This window comes from Electrona antarctica (genome assembly GCF_951216825.1).
Source record: "Electrona antarctica genome assembly, chromosome: 12".
Lineage (NCBI taxonomy): Eukaryota > Metazoa > Chordata > Actinopteri > Myctophiformes > Myctophidae > Electrona > Electrona antarctica.
This window is the reverse complement of record NC_136793.1, coordinates 5,908,345-5,935,129: the sequence shown is the minus strand read 5'-3', so window position 1 is coordinate 5,935,129 and position 26,785 is coordinate 5,908,345. Positions and strand designations below refer to the sequence as shown.

Here is a 26,785-nt window from a genome sequence, read left to right as displayed (position 1 = left end):
GAAACCTGGTCAACAAACGACCATGTGTAAAATGGTCAGTTGGTCACGTGACTAAAGTGCAAAGAAAACAATTATACGCAAACTAGGTCAGACATGCTAAATATAAATAACATTCTTCGCAATTCATTTCCAATGGGAGTCTCATGGTTTGACACAACATTTTTGTTGTATGAGGGGGCAGTCGAAACACAGCCGAAAGCCGTACAACAAAAATGTTGTGTCAAACCATGTGACTTCCATTGGAAATGCATTGGGGCGGCCATGACACTAACCCTTTGTTTACATCTAGCGTCCAACAATGTTGTATAGATGCAAAGGTGTGAGTGAGGTCTTACTGTGTCTTTTTGTAATGCACTCTATTGTTGCTAATTGTTCTATGTTCTGTGTGTGGACTGCGTGCGGATGGACATTTTCATCTTTGCTAAACCCGGTGCATTTACGTACCTACTGTTCATTAATATACATTGTCCCATCTAAATAAACGAATAAAATAAGTAACCCCCAAAGTGCTTTTTTTGTTTTCTTTTCGGGGTTTAGTTGGAACCCTGTGGGCTCCCCCAGAGTTAGTGTCGAAGTGTCCTTGAGCAAGACACTGAACCCCTAATTGCTGCTGATGTGCAGGTTGGTGCCTTGCATGGTTTCCTCCGCCATCGGTGTATGAATGTGTGTGTGAATTGGTGAATGTAATGCACAATCTATGTAAAGGTGTGTGAATGTGTGTGTGAATTGGTGAATGTAATGCACAATCTATGTAAAGCGCCTTGGATAAAGGTGCTATATACATTTACCATTTACCATTTATATATAGACCCTCCAGAAAAACGCGGGCAAAAATCCTTGATTGTGCAATTAAATATGCAGGGTTTTTCTGCACTTTTATGCGGTGAAATTGCGCTTCTGTCCCGCACACAGCACCACCATGCGAGTGGCGATGACAAAATAAATGTAACGAAGTATAACTTTTTTTCCCTCCAAACTTTATGCGAAGATTGTGAAATCAAGCGAGCCCTGCATCATTCGCATATTAGCACGCCGGACATATGCGACTATCGCGCGAAATATGCGCCCTTTTAGAAATAAATGGATCCCCGCGTAATCTGCGCCATTTCGCTGATTATGCAATGAATTATGCGATCGCGTAATCGCGTTTTTCTGGAGGGTGTAAATCAGGGGTGGGCAACTTTGACGATGGAGAGGGCCACTATAGTTCCACACTAACTCCAGAGGGCCACATTGCTGTCGTAGCAAAAATCGCAGATCTACAAGCTCAAAACGCGCCGCGCTGCGAAAGGTAGAGTGGCTGGATGGTAACCGCAAGGTCGCCCACAGCTGTTATGGTGGTAATGTGGGAGGGGTTAGGGTTATGATGTCACTAAAATGGTGTTATTTATTTCGAATGGGCGTTTTGACTCAACGGCTTTCAGCTTTCAGGAAGGAACCAAAAATGCACAGGGAAGACATATTTGAATATTAACCACACCTGGGGGTCTATTAGAGTAATGTTAACTCCATAGACACATGCAAAACACCTGGGGGTCTATTAGAGTAAGGTTAACTCCATAGACAGATACAAAACACCTGGGGGTCTATTAGAGTAATGTTAACTCCATAGACACATACAAAACACCTGGGGGTCTATTAGAGTAAGGTTAACTCCATAGACAGATACAAAACACCTGGGGGTCTATTAGAGTAATGTTAACTCCATAGACACATGCAAAACACCTGGGGGCTGGGGGTCTATTAGAGTAATGTTAACTCCATAGACACATGCAAACAGAAAAAGAAAAATCACGGCACTCTCTAATAATAAAATTAAAATCTAATAATTACCCTAAACAAAGTAACAACTGAATGATGGCTAAACAAAGATACTAGTCAACGGTCTCTAGAATTAGACCCATGTTAGACATATGTTTGATTATACCTTCACCACTTAAACCCCGGCATCCTTATCGTGGGGAAGGCTTTCGCTGGAAGTAGTAGATCAACAAGCTCACAATGCGTTGCGGTGCGCTGTGAGCTTGTCGATCTGCTACTTTCAGCGAAAGCTTTCCCCACAATGACAGAAAACAGAAAATACACTAGTATAGAGCCCTGAGGGACTCCGGTCCGCCATACAGGGGTTAAGTGGTGATCCTGTAAGGACTGCAGTATCTCACTCCATATAGGGGTTACGTGGTGATCCTGTAAGGACTGCAGTATCTGCACCCCAATCGACTGGTATCATCCATCTTATGGGCCCAGTATGTCCCGTTTATCATCCATATTATGGGCCCAGTATGGCCATACTGGCATACTCACTGTCTCAGTATGTCATTATCAGCGATTGTCATTATCACTGATGTCCTGACGGAGGCGCGCCGTGTCTGGTGGCCTTGAGCTTGCGAAGGCCACCAGACCCGACTCCGCGCCGTCCGAGTTACGTCCCGATAGGCAGAGAATAGTATACATTAGTAGCCCCTAGTTTCCATGCACCGACAATAGTTGGAAATGACACGTCCACCAGGGGGAAACCTTGACCAGGCTATGGTGAGTATGCCAGTATGGCCATACTGGGCCCATAAGATGAATGATAAACGGGACATAATGGGCCCATAAGATGGTATGATAACGGTCGAATCGGCTGGTATCTCACTCCATACAGGGGTTACGTGGTGATCCTGTAAGGACTGCGGTATTTCACTCCATATAGGGGTTACGTGGTGATCCTGTAAGGACTGCAGTATCTCACTCGGTCAAATGAGCATTTGTGCCTGTCGTAGACATGCGCAGAGCAAGTTCAGTCAGGGAACCTCAGTGCAGTTGTTGCCGGCCGTTAATTGGGCCGCCTCAGCATCACACTCTCATCCACATGATTCACTCAGCCAATCACACACTCACTCCATCTTCATACCGGCTACTTTAACCGGAGGTTTGCATTCCTCTGCCTGCTTCCTTGCTGCTGCTGCTGTATCAGCGTGTACAAACCTGCTGCGCACCCACCTCCACCCCAGCTACCACCTGTCGTTTTGGGTCTACTGTTTAGGTACGGGGGATTCTGAGTCCCTATGCGCAGTCCCTATGCGCACGCATGCAAGTGAATGGCAAATCGAGTGGCAAAGTGAGTTTAACATTGTTTAATGCAATCAGATAGGACTTTTCTGTTCGGATGGCTGTCAAGGCCCAAGTAGTTTTTTGCCACTCAGTAGGCATTCCTGCATAACTTCCTGGTTTGATGATGATGTCACGCACATACCCTCTATAGGGACTTTAAGCAACGACTGTTTTCAGGACGGCTCCGCTAGGCGGAAGTACGGCGGCTGTGACGCAATCGCCGTAGCTGTCAAAATCGTTAAGCAAACAGCCGTCGGCGACGGCGACGTTGGTTCCCATGGTGACGCGTCTATGCAGCGTGTTATTTTTTTTTAAACACCCCGTCGCGCATCAGCTAACTTGCCGATATTGCTTTATTCTTACATGCGCTGGACATGATCAGCAGTGGAAAGAGGAAGGTGCTGCATGGAGCGATCTGTGTTATTCTAAATCCGTTGAATAATAAACATGGTTAATAATATGACATATGGTATTAGTGTTATTTCTTCATTCAGAGCATGCCAACACATTACACAGCATAAGTGAGGTGATGGAGCAATCGGTGTAAATGTATGACAGCTATAATTTCAATAAACATGGTTATGACATGGCGGTGTAGACACTACGTGGAAGTGTTGGTTCTGCCGTATTAGAAAGGGCTGCGACGGCAAGCAGGTTTATGTATCGAGCACTGATCCATTTCAAGCAGGTTTATGTATCGAGCACTGATCCATTTCAAGCAGGTTTATGTATCGAGCACTGATCCATTTCAAGCAGGTTTATGTATCGAGCACTGATCCATTTCCGGTTGCCGGAGCCGTCGTTGCTTAAAGTCCCTACCACTACCTAAAGCCTTATTCTTCTTCTTCTTTCTGCCACCTGCATGTCTTCTCTCACTGCATGCATACACAGACCTCCTCTTAGGCCATTCTCCTGCCTATAGAGCGTCGCAGTCCCGCCCCCTTTCATGACGACGCCAGGCCCAGGAAATGAATCACAATGCATTTTTCCCATAGACATTTCAAAAAGTATTTATTTAAAGACCTTTTAAGCGTCGTACGAAGCCAACTCGATTCGTGACAAATCATGACAACACACACAATATTTTGGACCAAACAAATAATTACATAGAAGAAAAACAAACAAAAAAGTGTTGTAACCTGCCGTTTTTTTCTACTTTCTAATTCTTTGTTTGGCGTGAAAAATTGTGTTTGTTGTCATGATTTGTCACGACAAGAGTTGGCTTTGTCCGCGGCGTAAACGTCTTTAAATAAATACTTTCTGAAATGTCTATGAGGAAAATTAACGGAGAATAATTTCCTGGGCCCTGCCCGGGCGCCGCCCTGGTAGGGGGCGGGACTGTGACGCTCTATAGTGGCTGCTCAAACTTCAGCATCCGTCTCCCAGTGTATGCCTCATGCCTCCTGCACAGTACACACATCTAAAACGTCTACAAAAAACGATCTCAACCTCGCATCTCTTGCTATATCCCCAAACCTGCTAACCTGGAAAGATTTTCTATAACATATATGGGCTCCATTTCCGTCACCGCTAAACCCCTTATGCCTACACTTCTTTGCCTGTTTTTACTATTTTGCAAAACATTTTTGAATGGCCAGTCTACAAGCTCACAACGTGTCAATGTAGAATGGCTAGTTGAACTATTCTAAATGTTTTTCAACATAGTAAAAAAAGGCTAAGAAGTTTAGGGATAAGGGGTTTAGCGGTGACGAAAATGGAGCCATAGTCATTTCTGATAACAGTGCCCATGAGATTACTACAAATGTATATCAATCCCGTTGGCCTGGTGCAGGTCTAGCGGTCCGGTAGCCTAGCGGTCCGGTAGCCTAGCGGTCCGGTAGCCTAGCGGTCCGGGCGCATACCACATATAGGCGCTGCATGCCTGACAGCGTGACGTGGGTTCGAGTCCCGATCCCGAAGACCGTTGCTGTGTGTCATTCCCAGTCTCTCTCTCTGCGCTTCCTGTCTCTCTCCACTATATCCTATCAATAAAGGCAGAAAAGCCCCAAAAATATATTTAAAAATCACACCCGTGTGAACTGAGTGGTGCAACTCCGTGTGGGGGGGGGGGGGGGGGGGGGGGGGGGGGCGGGGGCGGTGGGTCCCCGGAACCTCCAGAGAGTCCAGACCCACAGGAACGCGCCCAGGGTGCCAACCCGCTTCCGCCATCAGACTTATGAATAGACATTAACCCATTTTGGGCGGGAACCCCTTCTGGTGTTTTAAGCATTATGTTATACTTTTAACTATTGAAAAATAGCAGATCTACAAGCTCATAGCGCGGCACTCGGTGCCGCGCTATGAGCTTGTAGGTCTGCTATTTTCGGAAAAAAACGTGAAAATGTGCCTCAAATCTTTGAATATATATATTCTTTCAGAGTTTCAGTTTTTAACTCAAATATTTGCTTCTGGGGGAGGGTCCTGGAAGAACATATTTTCAGATGGGGGTCGGCGGCCAAATACAGATAATATTTGGGGTCACTAAAAATGTCTTCTACATCCTGACAGTTTTCTGAAAAAGCTAGAACGACTGACATAGTCAGTCGTTCTTCGATTTAAAAAAAATAGCAGACCTGTAGATCTGCTATTTTTCAATAGCTAAAGCATAACATAATGCTAACACCAAAAGGGGTTCCCGCCCAGAATGGGTTAATAGTTTAAAAAGGAGGAAAACTTTATTCAACCGACATGTTTCGACCTGTACGGTCTTCATCAGGTCTCAGCCCTGATGAAGACCGTATAGGTGCTATCCCGATTGATCCCAGGAGCACCCGTTTACTATTTCTACATTTTGTATACCTGCACACCTCCTGAGCACCTGGTTGCTTCCTTGCCTCTGACTAGACTGTAGCTGTTGTATGGGTTTTTAACGCACAGTGAATTTCACGTGCCCTTTTACTTGTAATTGGTACTGCAGTACCAATTACAAGTAAAAGGGCACGTGAAATTGTCAGCATGCTGACCATAAAGTTGAACCTTGAACTTGCACCAGTGCACACAACATAAAATAAGGCCTGATATGAACGGGCCTTGGAAGTCCCGGGTCTGGGGAGCAGTCAGTCACCCCCTCAGCCCTCCTTGAAGCTCTGCCCCTGGAGTCAGGTAAATTCCACAAGCCCTTAAACTATAGATTATATTATTATGTTATATTATCATAATTTGACCCTTACCAAAAGGTCACACTGTATAGCAGGGGTGGGCAACTTTGACGATGGAGAGGGCCACTATATTTCCACAATCACTCCCTAGGGCCATATATTACTGTCGTTGCAAAAATAGCCGATCTACAAGCTCAAAACGCTCAAGCGCTGCGACGAGTTTTGAGCTTGTAGATCGACTATTTTTGCTATATTCAAATTGAAATCTTGAATTATTTTTTGCTATTTTTGAATTGGAATCCTGAAAATTAACATTTTTATGTCATTTCAAATGCCTTTAATTATACTTGTGTTGAGCATTGAGCTACTAATTTAGACTGAAGTAATTAAAGTGGGTCATGTTTGCATGTTGTGGAATTGTAACGGCTGAAACCAATATTATATCAGTATTCTGACATTAACCTGAGGGCCGCATTAAGTGAAGGTAGGGGCCGCATGTGGCCCCCGGGCCGCCAGTTGCCCACACCTGCTGTATAGCTAGCACAGAGTGGGCAATTATTTTTCCCAAGGGGCCAAATGAGAAACAGAACATATTGTGGAGGGCTGCCGGGGCCAAAAGGCTGAACTCAATTCTGCATAATATTAATTATATTTCTATATAAAAAGCAGTAAATGGTATTGTTTTGACAAGATGGGAAGAGTATGTTATGTTGTTATTATTATTACCTCTGACTTCAATAAATAAATACTTAATAATAATAATAATAATAAAACTTTATTTGTATAGCACCTTTCATGACATGAAATGCAGCTCAAAGTGCTTTACACAAAAAAGAAAAGAAAAGCAGGGCATAAACAATACAGTGAGGACATGAATAACATTTTTTTTAAAAGACAGATAAATCAATTAAAAGCAAGGGTGTAAAAGTGGGTCTTGAGCTGAGCTTTAAAAATGTCTACAGAGGCTGCCTGTCGAAGGTACAGTGGGAGTTTGTTCCACGCCGTCGGCCCGTAGAAGCAAAAAGCTGCTTCCCCGTATTTTTTAGTTGCCATTTTTTTAGGCAAAGCGAGCAGGCCAGCAGTGGAAGACCTTAGGGGGCGGTTTGGGACATATTTCGGCAGGCAGTCATGTAGGTAGGAAGGTGCGAGACCATTGAGAGCTTTATAAACAAGTAAAAGAATTTTAAAATCAATCCTAAAAACAACCGGAAGCCAGTGCAATGAGGCCAAGACTGGAGTAATATGTTCTCTCATCTTAGTTCTAGTTAAGACTCTGGCTGCTGCATTTTGGACAAGTTGTAATCTGTCAGTTGATTTCTTAGGCAATCCAGAAAAAAGTGCATTGCAGTAATCAAGCCGAGAAAAAACAAAGGCGTGGATTAGCGTTTTTGCATCGTCCAGTGACAAATAGGCTCTGATTCGTGCAATATTTCTAAGATGAAAAAAGGCAATCTTGGTAACATGATTAATGTGTGAATTAAAATTCAGTTCAGAATCAATAGTGATCCCCAAGTTCTTTACTGTACTGTTACTTTCTACAGTCAGGTTGCCAAGTCTGCTTTTTATCGATTCTTTCTGCTCACTAGAACCGATTATGAGAACTTCTGTCTTATCCTCATTTAGCTTGAGAAAGTTCTCACTCATCCAGCATTTAATGCTAGACAGACAGGTCAACAGCGGGTCTAAGGCACAGAGATCATCTGGATCTACAGAAAGATAAAGTTGGGTATCATCAGCATAGAAATGAAAATTGACTCCGTGATTGGTAATGAGTTCTCCCAATGGCAGTATGTACAGGGAGAATAACAGAGGACCAAGAATTGAGCCCTGTGGAATACCAGAACTGATGTTGTGTTTGTCTGAGTCAAACTCAGCTAGATTGACAAAATAGCTTCTGTTTGTTAGGTAGGAGGAAAACCAGGACAGGGCCGTGCCAGACAGGCCTACCCAGTGCTCCAGACGCTGTATTAAAATTGAATGGTCAATCGTGTCAAATGCAGCCGTTAGATCTAGAAGTAAAAGAACGGAAACATGTTTCTTGTCAGCAGACACCCTAAGATCATTCATTACTTTTACAAGTGCTGTTTCTGTGCTGTGGCCTTTCCTAAAGCCAGATTGGAATTTGTTATGCACATTGTTGTTCTGTAGAAACACATCCAATTGATGAAAGATGCATTTTTCTAAAACCTTGCCCAGAAAGGGCAGATTAGAAATGGGTCGGTAGTTACCCATCACAGAGGGATCAAGATTGTGTTTCTTGAGTAAGGGCCTAACTACAGCCGTCTTCAGTGAGTCTGGAAAGACGCCTGATTGTAGAGAGCTGTTTACAATTTTTAGGATATCTCCAATCACACTGTCTAAAACCTCTTTGAGAAAGGTGGTGGGAATTGTGTCCAATGAACAGGAGGATGATGTCATCTGAGATATGGTTTTTCGGAGTTCGTCTTCATCAATTGTACAGAAAGACAATAGGCTCCCCCTGGAGAGATCAACCCTGGCACCATTAGCTGCTGTTAGAGGGCTTGAGCTAGCAGCAGCACCATTCATAATATCAGCTCTAATGTTACAAATTTTGTTATCAAAAAAGCATGCAAACTCATTACACTTAGCTTTAGAGGCCGGGAACGACTGCTTGTAGGACTGGGGGGGGTTTAAAAGTCGTTCAATGGTAGAGAATAAGACTCTGGCATTTTTCTTGTTCTCATTAATAATGCCAGAGAAATAAGCCTGCCTTGCCAGACGCAGGGCTTTGTTATATGTGACTGTTGACTTTTTAAGAATCTCTAGGTGGATGGTGAGTTTGTTTTTTCTCCAAGCTCGCTCAGCTCTACGACAATCTTGCTTCAGTGAACGTGTATGCTCATTTATCCAGGGTGTTACTCTGGTGTTCTGTTTCTTTTTAGTTTTCATAGGAGCCACTATGTCAAGAGCTGACTCTAGTTTAAGATTAAACATTTGGACCATATCATTCACTGGGGGAGTATCGGATAGGGGGGGGCCCAGATGACGAGAGAACTCGTTGGCTGCAGATGAGCTTTTTTATAGTATATTCAGTGATGTTTTTCTCTAGATCAGAGACAGTCATATTAAAACACAGCAAATAGTGGTCTGATAGCTCAGGCATTTCAATAGTCCTTTCAACAGTGATGTTCAGACCTCTAGAAATCACCAGGTCCAGAGTGTGCCCCTGTTTATGTGTAGGCCCAACAACATGTTGGATGAACTCAAAGGAGTGCAATAACTCTAAGAAACCCAGAGCCACCGCATTTGAAGCATCGTCCAGGTGTAGATTAAGATCGCCCGAGATAAGAGTTCTGTCATAGTTAGTGGAACAGATAGATAAAAGTTCTGATATTTCTGTTAGAAATACAGCTTTGCTGCACTTTGGAGGACGATAAATGCTGATCATTGGGATAGAGGACTGACCCTGCAGTATTGTGGCCTGGTATTCAAAGGATGAAAAGCTGCCGAGCGTCAGAGCCTTGAATTTTAAAGTGTCTGAAAAAATGATTGCCAGTCCACCTCCTTTCTTAGCCTCGCGAACAGAGTGGATGAAACTGTAGTTTGCGGGACAGGCTGGCGCTAGGAGAACAGCTCCATCCGAGCCAAGCCATGTCTCTGTTAGAAAGATAATATCTAGCTTCTCTTTACATATTATATCATTTACAGAAGAGGACTTATTTGTTAATGACCTGATGTTAAACAAGGCAAGGTTTAGCTTGTTATCAGATTTTTGGGGGCTGTGATGCCTGTGAGGTACATTAACCAAGCAGCATTCTCTCTTCAGGCTACTCCTTGTCTTGGACAATCTATTTGAAATAACAGTGGAAATGTTGTGAACCTCAACCTGTACGGTGATTGAAACACCAGGCTTTCTAGAAGCAAGGGGTCCATACATGTTTGTTGCTACGCATAATGGACCCTGTTCATATCAGTTATCAAATGTATTTTCTAGGCTATATGGGCGTGGCATATAGCGTGGGATTAACTCTGGCCATGGTATCTCTCGCATTTTGGGCTGTTGGGCTGGCCGTACGGTAAGGGGGGTCAGCCTTACTCCAGCGTTTATCAGGTCCATCATGCCCGGAGTGAATTTGAGGTGATGTATTGGTGAAGGAGTTTGAAATTCCTCCATTCGACTGTCATTGATGGACCTCTCGGCGGCCTCAGTATCCTCTCCACCAGTGGCCCCTGTGACTTCACGCTTAGTAGTCAAAACGTTTTTTGATACCTCTGCAAGTCTGCATTCGGCATTCACCTTTCTTTTTTGGCATGAGCGAACATGTTTGAGGGGTGACAAGGAAGGTGACAGGTTGTCAATCACACGCAGTTCACGGCAGGAAACAGACTGCGTGAATGAACAGGCTTCAAAATAAAAGCAATGCGGTTTTAGTACCACGCATAATCGCATATTGAGGTAAAATTAGAAAGTATGTTTTATTTTCTCATTTCCAAGTGACCTTTCACGGGCCGGTCAGTCAGCCAAAGGGCCGTATTTGGCCCCCGAGCCGTGTAACGCCCAGGTCTGTCTGAGTGCTACAGCCTCATGTCCAGGCGGGTGTACTTGTGTACATCAAGCTGCCTCATGCCAGGGCTGGACAGGCAGGACAGGTCGTACCGGGCATATTCCCGGTGGGCCTTCGCAACGCTCGGCACGGCGACTCGCTCGGCTAGCGCCTCGCTCGGCGCCTCACGTAGCTCAAGGCCACCAGACACGGCGCACCTCCGTCAGGACATCAGTGATAATGACAATCGCTGATAATGACATACTGAAACAGTGAGTATGCCAGTATGGCCATACTGGGCCCATAAGATGGTATGATAACGGCCATACTGGCCCCATTCAATGGTATGATACCAGTCGAATGGGGTGCAGCGTCCAGGCAGCATCTTAAATATGAACCCTATAGAGCGTCGCAGTCCCGCCCGCTACCATGGACCAGGAAATGATTCTCCGTTCATTTTCCTCATAGACTTTTCAGAAAGTATTTATTTAAAGACGGTTACGCCGCGGACAAAGCCAACTCTTGTCGTGACAAATCATGACAACAAACACAATTTTTCGGGCCAAACAAAGAATTAGAAAGTAGAAAAAAACGGCAGGTTACAACACTTTTTTTGTTGTTTTTCTTCTATGTAATTATTTGTTTGGTCCAAAATATTGTGTGTGTTGTCATGAGTTGTCACGACTCGAGTTGGCTTTGTCCGCGGCGTAACCGTCTTTAAATAAATACTTTTTGAAATGTCTATGGGAAAAATGCATTGGGATTCATTTCCTGGTCCATGGGACTGCGACGCTCTATATCCTATCCCTATAGGGTCTACAAGCTCATGTGTGGTGTTGTGAGCTTGTAGATTGGCTATACTTTCAAAGAGAATCAAGGAAAGGGTGCCAACTAGTAGCCTACAGACCCCTGGGGGACCCGCTACAAAGCATAGGGTATTAATAACCACACAAGGAATGATCTGTTTGAGTACGATACGTTGTAAAGTTATATAGGTATCGGCCCTCGGGTGGCAGAGTGGTAATGTACCTGGCCTGACCGAGACGTATAGGGCCGTGGTTCCAGAAGTGGGGTCCGGGGACCCCCAGGGGTCCTTGAGGGTTAAATGATAGTTTGGAACCAAATGGACCCTTATTAGTACAGTGGGAAGAGGGGGGTATCATGCACCCCCCGGAAATATACTTCTAATCAGTGTTTTCTTATTGGAAAAAATGTGCTGAAAATGATGAGCTATGATAAAAAGTTGTCAAAATGTCCCACCTACCTCAAAACCCCCTTTTTGGTATATGGCTCTGGCGAAATTGTGTAAAGGCAAATATTAATTCACTAAAATTACATAAATAGACATGGAAGTCTGAAATTTGTCATGGAGTATCCTGACACATAGGGGTAAGTAGATGAATAGGATTTGGGGGGTTGCTACCATTATAGTTTAAATATGACCTACATTATCCCCAGAAAAACTAAAAAAGATGCTGTCCGCTTGACTAATAATAACAAAGATGGTTATTTTCCAACACATTATGGTGAAAATCACTGCCTCACTTGTATATAGAAAACTTCCCATATCCCTAAGCTTCAATTTGAGCCCGAGATAACCTTTCTATCTTGAAAATTACTCTTTCTGTAGCCAAAACTCTGAATTATACCTCAAATCGGTGAAAATTGTATATTCAGTCAGTATCAGCTATACATTTGGAATAAATTAATGAATGACTGAGTTTGAACTGACTCCACATCATGGAATATTTCTTACTTGAATAAGCTATGTTAAAAAGTTCTACAAGTTCTACAATTTCTATGCAAATAAGTGCTTCCATTATCAAAATAATCGATTTTCACTATATCTCAGACAATACTGCACTTAAATGAACAAATAAAGTGTCTAGACCTATGTTTTGAGGGTCGAGGATCTCAGTGAAACTATTCTTAAAGTGACCACATGTGCCCGCGGCATGCTGGTGTGAAAATCAGTGCCGATGAAATCAATTCCTCTATCTCGTCGGCTTCTTGTCCATGCTTTCCAGTGTCAAGGAGATCAAGCAGTGAGGTTGGACTGCACCACAGGACACACTGGATTCAAAAACGATTTGGTTTTCAACCATCCCTGTCCTTCATCATAGGGTTTTGGTTTTTCCACCATAGCTTCATCAGCTCGCTTGTATAAGGCAACGGTGGCTCTCTTCAGAGCAGAGTAGCATGTACAGTGGTGAGCACTCCAAAGTGTCACAAGGCGAGCCAGGTCAACTTTGTCATCTGCCCCCAACACTCTTTCACTGAAGACTCACAATTTAAATAGCATATATTCTGAGCCTAGCCAAGCCATATGGCCCATAGGGCAGGAGCCTAACAAGTACACTCCCTGGCATGACTAGTATGTCGCAAGGACTTACCCCAATCCAACCCTTTGGTATTCCCCGGCTGGGGATCGAACCCCTGACCATCCAGTCTCAGGGCGGACGCTCTAACTACAAGGCCACTGAGCTGTTGATGATATCCAGAGCTTCTTACGGGTGTGTAACTCTAGAGTGTAGAAAATGGAACCAAATTGACCTGTAAGTAAGCCTTGTGTAGCCATGAGGCCCATAGGGCAGAAGCCTATCTCCTGTTTCTGTAGTATGAAGCAGCTTGATGTACAAGTACACCCCCTGGACATGACACTAGTATGTAGCAGGGATATGTCCGACTTACCGACTGAGTCTTTGGTATGACCCGGCCGGGGATCGAACCCCGAATTCCCAGTCTCAGGGCGAACGCTCTGACTACAAGGCCACTGAGCTGTTGATATCTTACTGGTGTGCAATTCTGAACGTACAAAATGGAACCAAATGGACCCGTAAGGGTTATGGGGGACTGGGGGTCCTTGAAATGTGCCTTGTGCTACACTATAGACCGATTCAGAAACGGGTCGCAGGCAACGTATTTCTCTCCAAAGTTGAACGTTGCCACCACTGTTGAAGCAGCCATACACTACAGGTTCATCCTGATGTTCTGGGCATCTTTGTAAAGTTAGTGTTATTAAAAAGCAGGTAAAAGAGTAACGTTTGAGCACTCTATTGGTCACTCTATCCATTCAATGTAGTAGAAGAGCCGACTGTTTACACCGCAGATATGTCGTCTCCGTACACAGGAAATACGTTGCCTGTGACCTTGAGACCCGTTTCTGAATCGGTCTATATGGAACAGATCCTTAATTAGTATAGTTGCAGCAATTCATCTGTCTGCTGTATGGACAGAGTTGCGAGTCTTCAGTATGGTAAATGGTGCATTTATATAGCGCCTTTATCCAAGGCGCTTTACATAGATTGTGCATTACATTCACCCATTCAAACACATTCACACCGATGGCGGCGGAAACCATGCAAGGCACCAACCAGCACATCAGGAGCAATTAGGGGTTCAGTGTCTTGCTCAAGGACACTTCGACACTAACTCTGGGGGAGCCCGGGTTTGAACTGGCAACCTTACGGTTACCATCCGGCCACTCTACCCCTGAGCCACTGCTGCCCCAGTGGACTTCACCCGTGCCAAGTTTCTGCGGACAATGGTGGGGGCAAATGACAAACTCACTTCTTAAATCTAAAGTTGACCTGGCTCGTCTTCCTCCATGCTACTCTGCTCTGAAGAGAACTACCGTGTTGCCTTATACAAGCGAGCTGATGAAGCAATTGTGGAAAAACCAAAACCTTATGAAGGGCAGAGATGGTTGAAAATCGAAGGGTTTTTGAATCCAGTGTGGTCCTGCGATCCAGTCCTACCAACCTTTGATCTCCTGATGTGACTTTATTGTAATGGCAGCACTGATTTGTACACCAGCACGCCACGGGCACATGTGGTCACTTTAAGAATAGTTTAACTGAGATCCTTGACCATCAAAACATAGGTCTAGACAACGTATTTGTTCATTTAAGTGCAATATTGGCTGAGATATAGTAAACATTGATTGTTTTGATAATGGTGACACTCATTTGCATAAAAATGGTAGATTGGACACTTTGCCAACTTTTTAACATAGCTTATTTAAGTAAGAAATATTCCATAATGTGGAGTCAGTTCAAACTCAGTTATTCATTCATTCATTCCAAATGTTTAGCTGATACTGACTGAATATACAATTTTCACCGATTTGAGGTATAGTTCAGAGTGGCTACAGAAAGAGTAATTTTCAAGATAGAAAGGTTATCTTGGGCTTAAATTGAAGCTTAGGGATATGGGAAGTTTTCTATATACAAGTGAGGCAGTGATTGTCACCATAATGTGTTGGAAAATAACCATCTTTGTTATTATTAGTCAAGCGGACAGCATCTTTTTTAGTTTTTCTGGGGATAATGTAGGTCATATTTAAAACTATAATGGTAGCAACCCCCCAAATCCTATTCTTATACTTACCCCTATGTGTCAGGATACTCCATGACAAATTTCAGACTTCCATGTCTATTTATGTATTTTTAGTGAATTAATATTTGCCTTTACACAATTTCGCCTGAGCCATATACCAAAAAGGGGGTTTTGAGGTAGGTGGGACATTTTGACAACTTTTTAATCATAGCTCATCATTTTCAGCACATTTTTTCCAATAAGAAAACACTGATTAGAAGTATATTTCCGGGGGGTGCATGATACCCCCCTCTTCCCACTAGACTATATGGGTCTGTAACTCAGAGAGTGTACAAATGGAAACAAACGGACACGTTCCATTTAAAGTTAAATTAACATTGATTTTGTATACTGTAAATTGGGGGTCCCAGAGATAGAAATGCCATTAAATAGGGGGACAGTAGCCTAATTCAGATAAAACCAGAGCTCTCTCTCCCCCCCCCTCTCTCTCTCTCTCTCTCCCTCTCTCTCTCTCTCTCTCTCTCTCTCTCCCTCTCTCCCCCCCCTCTCTCTCTCTCTCTCCCTCTCTCTCTCCCCCTCTCTCTCTCCCCCTCTCCCCCCCTCTCTCTCTCCCCCCTCTCTCTTTCTCCCCCTCTCCCTCTCTCTCTCCCCCCTCTCTCTCTCCCCCTCTCTCTCTCCCCCTCTCTCTCTCCCCCTCTCTCTCTCCCCCTCTCCCCCCCTCTCTCTCTCCCCCCTCTCTCTTTCTCCCCCTCTCCCTCTCTCTCTCCCCCCTCTCTCTCTCTCCCTCTCTCTCTCCCCCTCTCTCTCTCCCCCTCTCCCCCCCTCTCTCTCTCCCCCCTCTCTCTTTCTCCCCCTCTCCCTCTCTCTCTCCCCCCTCTCTCTCTCCCCCTCTCTCTCTCCCCCTCTCTCTCTCTCCTCTCTCTCTCTCTCTCTCTCTCTCTCCCCCGCATCAACGTTTACTGGTGGGCAACCTTACCGGGCTTTTCATGGTGACCTCGCCGGACTTTGGGGGCGACCGACCGTACCGGCGAGACATCCAAACTTTGCATGATTTGGGGCGAACACACCTGTTACTCTACTTTCTGCAACAGGGGTTCCCAAACCTTTTCAGGACAGACCTTGGAATATATATTAATAGAGACGGCACCGGATTTCTCCTCCCATCCACTTGCATTAAGTTGCTCAAAAGCGCATGAGGCGATTTCACTCCTCCTTCCGGGTAGGAACAGAGTGCATTCTGGGATGGATTTGACCCAAACACATGAACACATGAGCGCTGGCCGTTGACTATCATTGCACGCGCTCACGTGTGTTCACCTATGAAACAGCGTTCACGTGTCATCATGAACGTGCGCAATGATAGTCAACGGACCAGCGCGTTAATGTGTTTGGGTCCAAACTGCAATACCAAATTTGGCCACTATGTCCATTTCGCCTCAGGGTTTCTCTATAGGGACAGACCCAGGCCAGAAGAGAAATTTACACAAACAGTACAATAAAGTACAATGTATGAATTAACTACTTTTGCCCCATTTCAAAAACAGTGACAATAGAACAATGCATCACAGCACATTGTGAACTTGTAGATCTGCTATTTTTACACTATAGGAATACAGGTGTCCTTTTCTCCCTAAAGATCTCCATTAAAAACTACTATGGCAATGCTGTGATGGTGAGACACAAAGTGGATCGGTAGGTAACAGGTATCAGGCAAGATATACCTCAGTACTTTACCTCAGTAAGAGACTATAACACAACGTAGTGGTGCAGTATATATTTCACAAGACAAATCAATACAAGTCATCAATTATATCTAACTATACTGTGTGTGACACACAGATGACTGCAGAATAATGCCAATCACAGTAATTGCATTGTCACTAGCCTATAGAGCGTCGCAGTCCCTCCCCCTTTCATGACGACGCCAGGCCCAGGAAATAATTCCCAATGCATTTTCCCCATAGACATTTCAAAACGTATTGATTTAAAGACCGTATAAGCGTCGTACGAAGCCAACTCGAGTTGTGACAAATCATGACAACAAACACAATATTTTGGACCAAACAAATAATTACAAAGAAGAAACAAAAAAATTGTTGTAACCTGCCGTTTTCTTCTTCTTTCTAATTATTTGTTGGGCCCGAAGAATTGTGTTTGTTGTCATGATTTGTCACGACAAGAGTTGGCTTTGTTCGACGCTTAAAAGGTCTTTAAATAAATACGTAAAAAATGAACAGAGAATCATTTCCTGGGCCCTGGTAGGGGGCGGGACTGCAACGCTCTATAGTGACTAGTGTGAGAGAGAGAGAGAGAGAGAGAGAGAGAGAGAGAGAGGGGTGTGTGATCAGATGGGACCTATAATAGTCATAGCCGGGGAGCCCAAAACGTGAAGGAGTAGAGATTAATCAAACTAGTGGGTTTTCATGATTCTGAATCCATTCCAAGCTTTAGTTTTGCACAAAAAACACTCCTTGGCCTAAATTCAGCCACTTGTGCTGACCTCATCACATTTGAAATGGCCGTTTTTCGTGCAAAACTAATGCTTGAAATGGATTCGGAATCATGAAAACCCCCTATTTTGACATGTCACAGCATGCTACTTAAAGCATGATGAAGTTTTGCCTTATTATATTGGTGTGGTGTGGTATACTGCGATGTTTCCGGCAGAGCAGACCTCTCATTCTGTGAGAGACCTTAATGACCAGATGAATAGAAAAAACACAAATAAAAAGTATGTCATCATGACATCACAGGTCCTCTCAAATGTTGGGTGACTATGGGCTCCATTATAAACCCCTTATCCCTAAACTTCTTTGCCCCCTTTTTTTTTTTACTATTTTGCTAAACATTATTGAATAGTTAAAATGGCCAGTCTACAAGCTCACAACGTGTCAATGTAGATTGGCTAGTTGAACTATTCAAAAATGTTTAGGGATTTTTGAATAGAGCATTTTTGAATAGTTCAACTATAGCCAATCTACATTGACACGTGTTGAGCTTGTAGACTGGCCGTTTTAACTATTAAAAAATGTTTAGCAAAATAGTAAAAAAAAAAAAAAAAAAAAAAAAAGGCAAAGAAGTTTAGGGATAAGGGGTTTAGCGGTGACGAAAATGGAGCCCTACGGCTCCCCGGGCGGTCACTTGGGGGGCCACCTATATCTCTGCACCTCACTGCCAGGGACTTGCTGAGGACCCCCAGACAGTAGGCCTGAGGACCCCCAGACAGTAGGCCTGAGGACTCCCAGACAGTAGGCCTGAGGACCCCCAGGCAGTAGGCCTGAGGACCCCCAGGCAGTAGGCCTGAGGACCCCCAGACAGTAGGCCTGAGGACCCCCAGACAGTAGGCCTGAGGACCCCCAGATAGTAGGCCTATACCCTAAAGAGCAGTGGTTCCCACATTTGTTTGTGTCAAGGACCCCCAAATCAACATTTATTAGGCCACGGACCCCCCATTTGAAAACATATGCCAGTGACCCCGATAAGGGAGGATTTTTACGGCTCTAGCAGTGATTCCGAAACATATTAATTGCATGGACCCCCCCAGTTTCACACGCAATATGCCACGGACCCCCGATTTTAATGGCATTTCTATCTCGGGTACCCCAATTCATATTGTAAAACCACTGTTAATTTAACTCTTAGGACTTAGTGTCCATTAGTTCCATTTGTGGTTACAGACCCATCTGAGTTATACAGACCCATAAGGGTCCATTTGGTTCCTAACTATCTCTAATTGTGCCAGGTACCCTCTGGAACTCCCTCAAGTACCCCTAGGGGTCCCCGGACCCCACTTTGGGAACCCATGCTATAGGGTATGTGATGTGGTATGCAGTGTTGATTTCGTCGACTAAAACTAAGACAAAAAATGTTCGTCGACTACCTTTTTTCGCTGACGAAAGCTAAATGGAAACTAAATGAAAACTATAAGCTATATGATGACTAAAACTAATACCAAATGTACTGACAATTTCGTCAACAAATAAAAACTAGACTAAAATGTTAGGAAGGGACTAGTGGACAAGAGATCCAGTATAAGTCATTTTACACAAGCTCACAACACGTCACGGCTATTTTCAGCAAGTGTAAAAACGGTCATTACGACGGCATCAAGTCCCACCGAAACACATTTTAGTCGTATGCTATTTAGTCGACTAAAACACTAAAACATTCCAGGTGACTAAAATGTGACTGAAACTAAATGAAAACTTTTGAAGAGACTAAAACTAAAATCAAAATTTGCTGCCATTGGGAATTATTTCCTGGGCCTGGCATCGTCATGAAAGGGGGCGGGACTGGGCCTGGCGTAGTCATGAAAGGGGCCGTGACAGGGAGGCTAGTGACAATGCAATTACTGTGATTGGCATTATTCTGCAGTCATCTGTGTGTCATTAAGGTCCACAGAATGTGTGTCACACATATAGTTAGATATAATTGATGACTTGTATTGTTTTGTCTTGTGAAATATATATACTGCACCACTACGTTGTGTTATAGTCTCTTACTGAGGTAAGACACTGAGGTAAAGTACTGAGGTATATCTTGTGTTATAGTCTCTTACTGAGGTAAGACACTGAGGTAAAGTACTGAGGTATATCTTGTGTTATAGTCTCTTACTGAGGTAAGACACTGAGGTAAAGTACTGAGGTATATCTTGTGTTATAGTCTCTTACTGAGGTAAGACACTGAGGTAAAGTACTGAGGTATATCTTGTGTTATAGTCTCTTACTGAGGTAAGACACTGAGGTAAAGTACTGAGGTATATCTTGTGTTATAGTCTCTTACTGAGGTAAGACACTGAGGTAAAGTACTGAGGTATATCTTGTGTTATAGTCTCTTACTGAGGTAAGACACTGAGGTAAAGTACTGAGGTATATCTTGTGTTATAGTCTCTTACTGAGGTAAGACACTGAGGTAAAGTACTGAGGTATATCTTGTGTTATAGTCTCTTACTGAGGTAAGACACTGAGGTAAAGTACTGAGGTATATCTTGTGTTATAGTCTCTTACTGAGGTAAGACACTGAGGTAAAGTACTGAGGTATATCTTGTGTTATAGTCTCTTACTGAGGTAAGACACTGAGGTAAAGTACTGAGGTATATCTTGTGTTATAGTCTCTTACTGAGGTAAGACACTGAGGTAAAGTACTGAGGTATATCTTGTGTTATAGTCTCTTACTGAGGTAAGACACTGAGGTAAAGTACTGAGGTATATCTTGCCTGTTACCTACTTCCACACCTTTGACACCTACTTTGTGTCTCACCATCACAGCATTGCCATAGTAGTTTTTAACCCATTTCGACCTGGGAACGATTCTACAAATGTCTTCTAAACCTCATGTTTCTCAAACATTTTCATGTCAAGGCAACACCGTACCACACCGTACCACACCATACCACACCGTACCACACCACACCGTACCACACCACACCGTACCACACCGTACCACACCGTACCGTACCACACCGTACCGCACTGTACCACACCATGGTTACAGCTGTACTATTACGTAACGCAACGTAACACCGTTTAGGGCAGTGGTTCCCAAAGTGGGGTTCGGGGACCCCCAGGGGTCCTTGAGGGAGTTCCAGGGGGGACCCAGCTTAATAATAGTTTTGTCACCAAATGGACCCTTATGGGTCTGTAACTCTGAGAGTGTATAAATGGAACCAAATGGACCCTTATGGGTCTGTAACTCTGAGAGTGTACAAATGGAACCAAATGGACCCTTATGGGTCTGTAACTCAGAGAGTGTACAAATGGAACCAAATGGTCTCAGAGTTAAATTAACATTGATTTTACAATATTAATTGGGTTCCCCAAGATAGAAATGCCATTAAATGGGGGTCCGTAGACTAATGCATGTCAAACTGGGGGTCCTTGAAATTAAACGAGTTGAGAATCACTGCTAGAGCCGTAAAAACCTTCTCTTATGGGGGGTCCCTGACATATGTTTTCTAATGTGGGTCCACGGGCTGATTAGTGTCAATTTGGGGGTCCTTGACATGAAAAAGTTTGGGAACCTGCATTGGTTTAGGGAATACCCCTGTTGCTTCGTGTGAATCATTTGGAGGAGCCCAATAATCTACACTTGCATAACAACAGGCCTGGCTGACTGGATGGCTGACTGGATGGATGGATGGATGGATGGATGCAGTGTGTGAGGACACAATCTGTCCGACAGCTGCGCATCAATAGATATAATTGCCAATGAGAACAGTGTTCATGCATCCATTTGTGTAACTCCTATATATTTGAAGACAAAATTACAAATGGAACCAATACGGAGCCGTTCCATTTTGTACACTTCTTTCTGGGTTAAATGGACTGAGGATTTGACAGTTTGTTGTATAGGCTGGCTGGGCTGGCTGCTATACATGAGAGGCCTCGGCGTTCCCACATTATAGGCTATAGAATAGTGATGGAGAGAGAGAGCGGTCGAAGGAAGCCACCTGCAGCATGCGCACACTGCAGCCCTTATATGGCTTCTTGATTTATTGCACTGCACTAAAACCGAACAGATAGCAGTAACAGGGCCTATAGGCTACTATACACACACAACATGTAGGCCTGTTATACCACGTTCCTGCAGTTGACAGGCAGGTGTATTTCGGAGGGTGGCCTGAGTTGAAAGACATGACACTTATAGACAACAACCCCCATATGGCCTAATTGATTTGGATGAAGACGCGCATGGTTATTTTTTTTCCCCTCGTTGTGCCTGAAAGAGATGATGATGATGATGAGATGCTGCTGATTTCTTCTTACCTCCAGCGTTCGTATCTCTTTCTGTGTCAAGTCGTTGGATGTGGCACATTTGGTCCGTAAGCCCTCCAAACTGGAGATGCTTATGTCAATCATGTTCTGCACCAACTCGCACTGCTGCAAAGCTTTCTGCAAACTAAGGCGCTGCTGCTCTTCGCTTACTGTTGTCATCTCCTCCTCGTCCATAGTTTTGCGAGCAAAGTGTGGTCGTTTTTCGTATTTGCAAAAAAAAAAATCAGTTCAGAATAGACGCGTGGAAGAGGAGGACTCCTCCTCCTCCACAAAACAAATCAACCTGCAAAAACGCCATGAAAAAAGCGCAACAAACAAAACCATTTTCTAACTAAAGGCTCGTCATAACAATAAAACCAGACGTGAGCCTGTCAGTGAGTGAGTGAGAGAGATAGAGAGAGGACTCCATTCGCCAACAGTCAGTCAGTCCTCGCAGTTCCTAACGGTTTCACCACCAAGGTGTCTCTGATCAGAGTCTGATTGTAACTAAAGGTTTACGTCAAAACACAACATACACGAGCAGCACACAAACACAACGCGGTGGTCTGAGGGAGGGAGACCCCCAGTATAGCAGCATCCATGGACCACCGTCCGTCTCCTCCTCCTCCTCCGTCAAAAAAAGAAAGAAAGAAAGACAGACAGAAAGAAAGCCAGGGGAGCTCTATCTCTATCTGCTCAACGCATCGGAACCACTGTCTGCTCTGCACGGATCGGAGCGGTGCTGAAGAAAGGCCTGATCATTTCAGAGGTGGTGCTGTTGGTTGGTGCGTGTGGTGGACGGTGTGTGTGTGAGTTGGATCATGATCGTCGTGCGTCCCCCGTGCGTGTTTTCCAGCGGCTGCTGCTGCATCCCCGGTTCGCTCCCACCACCACCAGCAGCAAAACCACCACCACACACCGACATCATGTTCCCTGCTTGCTGTCAATCAAATCCGCGGCGATGGCAACAGGCATCGCATCGGGGAGAAAGACCATGTAGGAGCTGCCCGCTGCTCTCGCGATATCGACCGAACTATATAAAGTGCGCTCAGCTTCACTCACTGTTTCAACTTTAAGTCCTGAAGGACTTCACTATAGTTCACTTTGATGTGCACCATCAGTAAACGAACCCAGGGCTGTAGCTGACGTTTGTGTTGGGCTACTCACAATACGAACCCCCTTGATAGGATTTCCTTTCTTTTTGAGTGGTGCAACCACTCCAAGGAACAGCAATGTCCTATGTGACTATGTGTGTGACTATGTGACTATGAGTACCAGTAGGGGCAAAAGTGGCGCTGTTGTGCCAGAAACAGAGAGAGAGTGATAGTGTTGCACTGTTGCCTAGTGCTACAGAGAGAGAGAGAGAGATAGAGAGAGAGAGAGGAGTTGCACCACTCAGTTCACACAGGTGTGATTTTAAAATATTCTGTAGGCCTATCTATTTACTGTGAAAATGGTTCCATTTCCATTTGGGATCATAGGCTATATCATTGAGTTTTTTCGTTCTAGTTATATTCTTTTTGAGCGGTGCCTCCGCTCCAATACGCAGCTATGTGTGTATCTGTCCTGTATGTCTGTATGTCCGAGCACAGACAGCTGCAACACCCAAAGTGGCCAGTAGAGTACAGCACAGAGTAAAGTAAGGTTGCCAGTTCGAACCCGGGCTCCCCCAGAGTTAGTGTCGAAGTGTCCTTGAGCAAGACACTGAACCCCAAATTGCTCCCGATGTGCTGGCTAGTGCCTTGCATGGTTTCTGCCGCCATCGGTGTGTGAATGTGTGTGTGAATGGGTGAATTGATGCACAATCTATGTAAAGGTGTATGAATGTGTGTATGAATGGGTGAATGTAATGCACAATCTATGTAAAGGTGTATGAATGTGTGTATGAATGGGTGAATGTAATGCACAATCTATGTAAAGGTGTATGAATGTGTGTATGAATGGGTGAATGTAATGCACAATCTATGTAAAGCGCCTTGAATAAAGGCGCTATATAAATGCACCATTTATTTACCGGTACAGTTCCTGGGGGTCTGGATGTTGAGCACAGTACAGTACAGTATAATATAACAATAAATGTATAGTTGCACCGCTCAGTTCACACAGGTGTGCATTTTATAGTGACTCATAGGAATAGACTATAGTGACAACCAGCTATAGTCTGGTGACCACCGGAGAGACGGGTGGGTGACAGCCGGAATGCAGACGGCACCCGAGAGCAGTATGGGTTGGCAAGGCGCCCCCAGGCAGAGGAAGAGCAGTATGGGTTGGCAAGGCACCCCCAGGCCGAGGAAGAGCAGTATGGGTTGGCAAGGCACCCCCAGGCCGAGGAAGCACCCGAGAGCAGTATGGGTTGGCAAGGTGCCCCCAGGCCGAGGAAGAGCAGTATGGGTTGGCAAGGCACCCCCAGGCCGAGGAAGCACCCGAGAGCAGTATGGGTTGGCAAGGTGCCCCCAGGCCGAGGAAGAGCAGTATGGGTTGGCAAGGCACCCCCAGGCCGAGGAAGCACCCGAGAGCAGTATGGGTTGGCAAGGTGCCCCCAGGCCGAGGAAGCACCCGAGAGCAGTATGGGTTGGCAAGGCGCCCCCAGGCCGAGGAAGGAAGCCCAACAAACCCATGCATGCATGGTGAGGCCTTTAGGAGGGCCATTCAAGGTGAGGCCTTTAGGAGGGCCATTCAAGGTGAGGCCTTTAGGAGGGCCATTCAAGGTGAGGCCTTTAGGAGGGCCATTCAAGGTGAGGCCTTTAGGAGGGCCATTCAAGGTGAGGCCGTTAGGAGGGCCATTCAAGGTGAGGCCTTTAGGAGGGCCATTCAAGGTGAGGCCTTTAGGATGGCCATTCAAGGTGAGGCCTTTAGGAGGGCCATTCAAGGTGAGGCCTTTAGGAGGGCCATTCAAGGTGAGGCCTTTAGGAGGGCCATTCAAGGTGAGGCCTTTAGGAGGGCCATTCAAGGTGAGGCCTTTAGGAGGGCCATTCAAGGTGAGGCCTTTAGGAGGGCCATTCAAGGTGAGGCCTTTAGGAGGGCCATTCAAGGTGAGGCCTTTAGGAGGGCCATGCATGGTGAGGCCTTTAGGAGGGCCATGCATGGTGAGGCCTTTAGGAGGGCCATTCAAGGTGAGGCCTTTAGGAGGGCCATTCAAGGTGAGGCCTTTAGGAGGGCCATGCATGGTGAGGCCTTTAGGAGGGCCATTCAAGGTGAGGCCTTTAGGAGGGCCATTCAAGGTGAGGCCTTTAGGAGGGCCATTCAAGGTGAGGCCTTTAGGAGGGCCATTCAAGGTGAGGCCTTTAGGAGGGCCATTCAAGGTGAGGCCTTTAGGAGGGCCATTCAAGGTGAGGCCTTTAGGAGGGCCATGCATGGTGAGGCCTTTAGGAGGGCCATGCATGGTGAGGCCTTTAGGAGGGCCATTCAAGGTGAGGCCTTTAGGAGGGCCATTCAAGGTGAGGCCGTTAGGAGGGCCATTCAAGGTGAGGCCTTTAGGAGGGCCATTCAAGGTGAGGCCTTTAGGAGGGCCATTCAAGGTGAGACCTTTAGGAGGGCCATTCAAGGTGAGGCCTTTAGGAGGGCCATTCAAGGTGAGGCCTTTAGGAGGGCCATTCAAGGTGAGGCCTTTAGGAGGGCCATGCATGGTGAGGCCTTTAGGAGGGCCATTCAAGGTGAGGCCTTTAGGAGGGCCATTCAAGGTGAGGCCTTTAGGAGGGCCATTCAAGGTGAGGCCTTTAGGAGGGCCATTCAAGGTGAGGCCTTTAGGAGGGCCATTCAAGGTGAGGCCTTTAGGAGGGCCATTCAAGGTGAGGCCTTTAGGAGGGCCATTCAAGGTGAGGCCTTTAGGAGGGCCATTCAAAGTGAGGCCTTTAGGAGGGCCATTCAAGGTGAGGCCTTTAGGAGGGCCATTCAAGGTGAGGCCTTTAGGAGGGCCATTCAAGGTGAGGCCTTTAGGAGGGCCATTCAAGGTGAGGCCTTTAGGAGGGCCATTCAAGGTGAGGCCTTTAGGAGGGCCATTCAAGGTGAGGCCTTTAGGAGGGCCATTCAAGGTGAGGCCTTTAGGAGGGCCATGCATGGTGAGGCCTTTAGGAGGGCCATTCAAAGTGAGGCCTTTAGGAGGGCCATTCAAGGTGAGGCCTTTAGGAGGGCCATTCAAGGTGAGGCCTTTAGGAGGGCCATTCAAGGTGAGGCCTTTAGGAGGGCCATTCAAGGTGAGGCCTTTAGGAGGGCCATTCAAGCCACAAGCGCAGCCTGCAGCCGGCATATATCTTCAAATGGGGGTCCGCGGGCTAAAGTGTCAATTTGGGGGTCCTTGACATGAAAAGGTTTGGGAACCACTGACCTATACAATGCGCGCGCACACACACACACACACACACACACACACACACACACACACACACACACACACACACACACACACACACACACACACACACACACACACACACACACACACACACACACACACACACACACACACACACACACACGCAGGACTAAATTATTTTCGCTCCTATGCCACCAAAATGTGGAACGCCCTACCAACAGTCATTAAGACATGCAAATGCCTTGACTCCTTCTCAAAGGGCACCTGCCACCTATACGGACGGCTGCAATTCGAAACTGGCCCCCGTAAAATCTGTATGTTTCTTTTCCCTTTTTACCTCCTGTATGATGAAGTCCTGTTCTTCTTTTCTATTTGTACGTCTCTAAATGTTTTGATGAATTGAACAAGGTGGACCCTCTTGTAAACAAGTGTAATGCTTTATTGGGTCGTCCACTCACAGTTAGTGAGTTTGTATTGAGTTGTGCTTGAAATGTACTGTAATTCTGCAAACTGTTAATACATATTTCAATCAATCAATCAATATAATGTATGCTGTGTAATGTGTTAACAAACACATGATGGACACATCATAGATTCATAACATATACCTCAGTCGACAGGATACAATAATTGTAACGCTTTTGACAGGCGAGCGCCGCCCCGCCCCATAACAACTGAACAGAT

At 45.3% G+C, this 26,785-nt stretch overlaps 1 protein-coding gene across 1 annotated transcript in view; it reads right to left on the bottom strand.

Moving 5' to 3' along the window:
• Window positions 1-21,984, bottom strand: part of ksr2 (kinase suppressor of ras 2) — a gene marked incomplete at both ends in the record, with an annotated part of 170,082 nt that extends 148,098 nt beyond the window's left edge. The window contains one exon of the mRNA XM_079517141.1: window positions 21,802-21,984. Coding sequence (XP_079373267.1) covers window positions 21,802-21,984 — 183 coding nt within the window. The remainder of the gene's footprint in view (window positions 1-21,801) is intronic.
• Window positions 21,985-26,785: the final 4,801 nt, after the last annotated feature.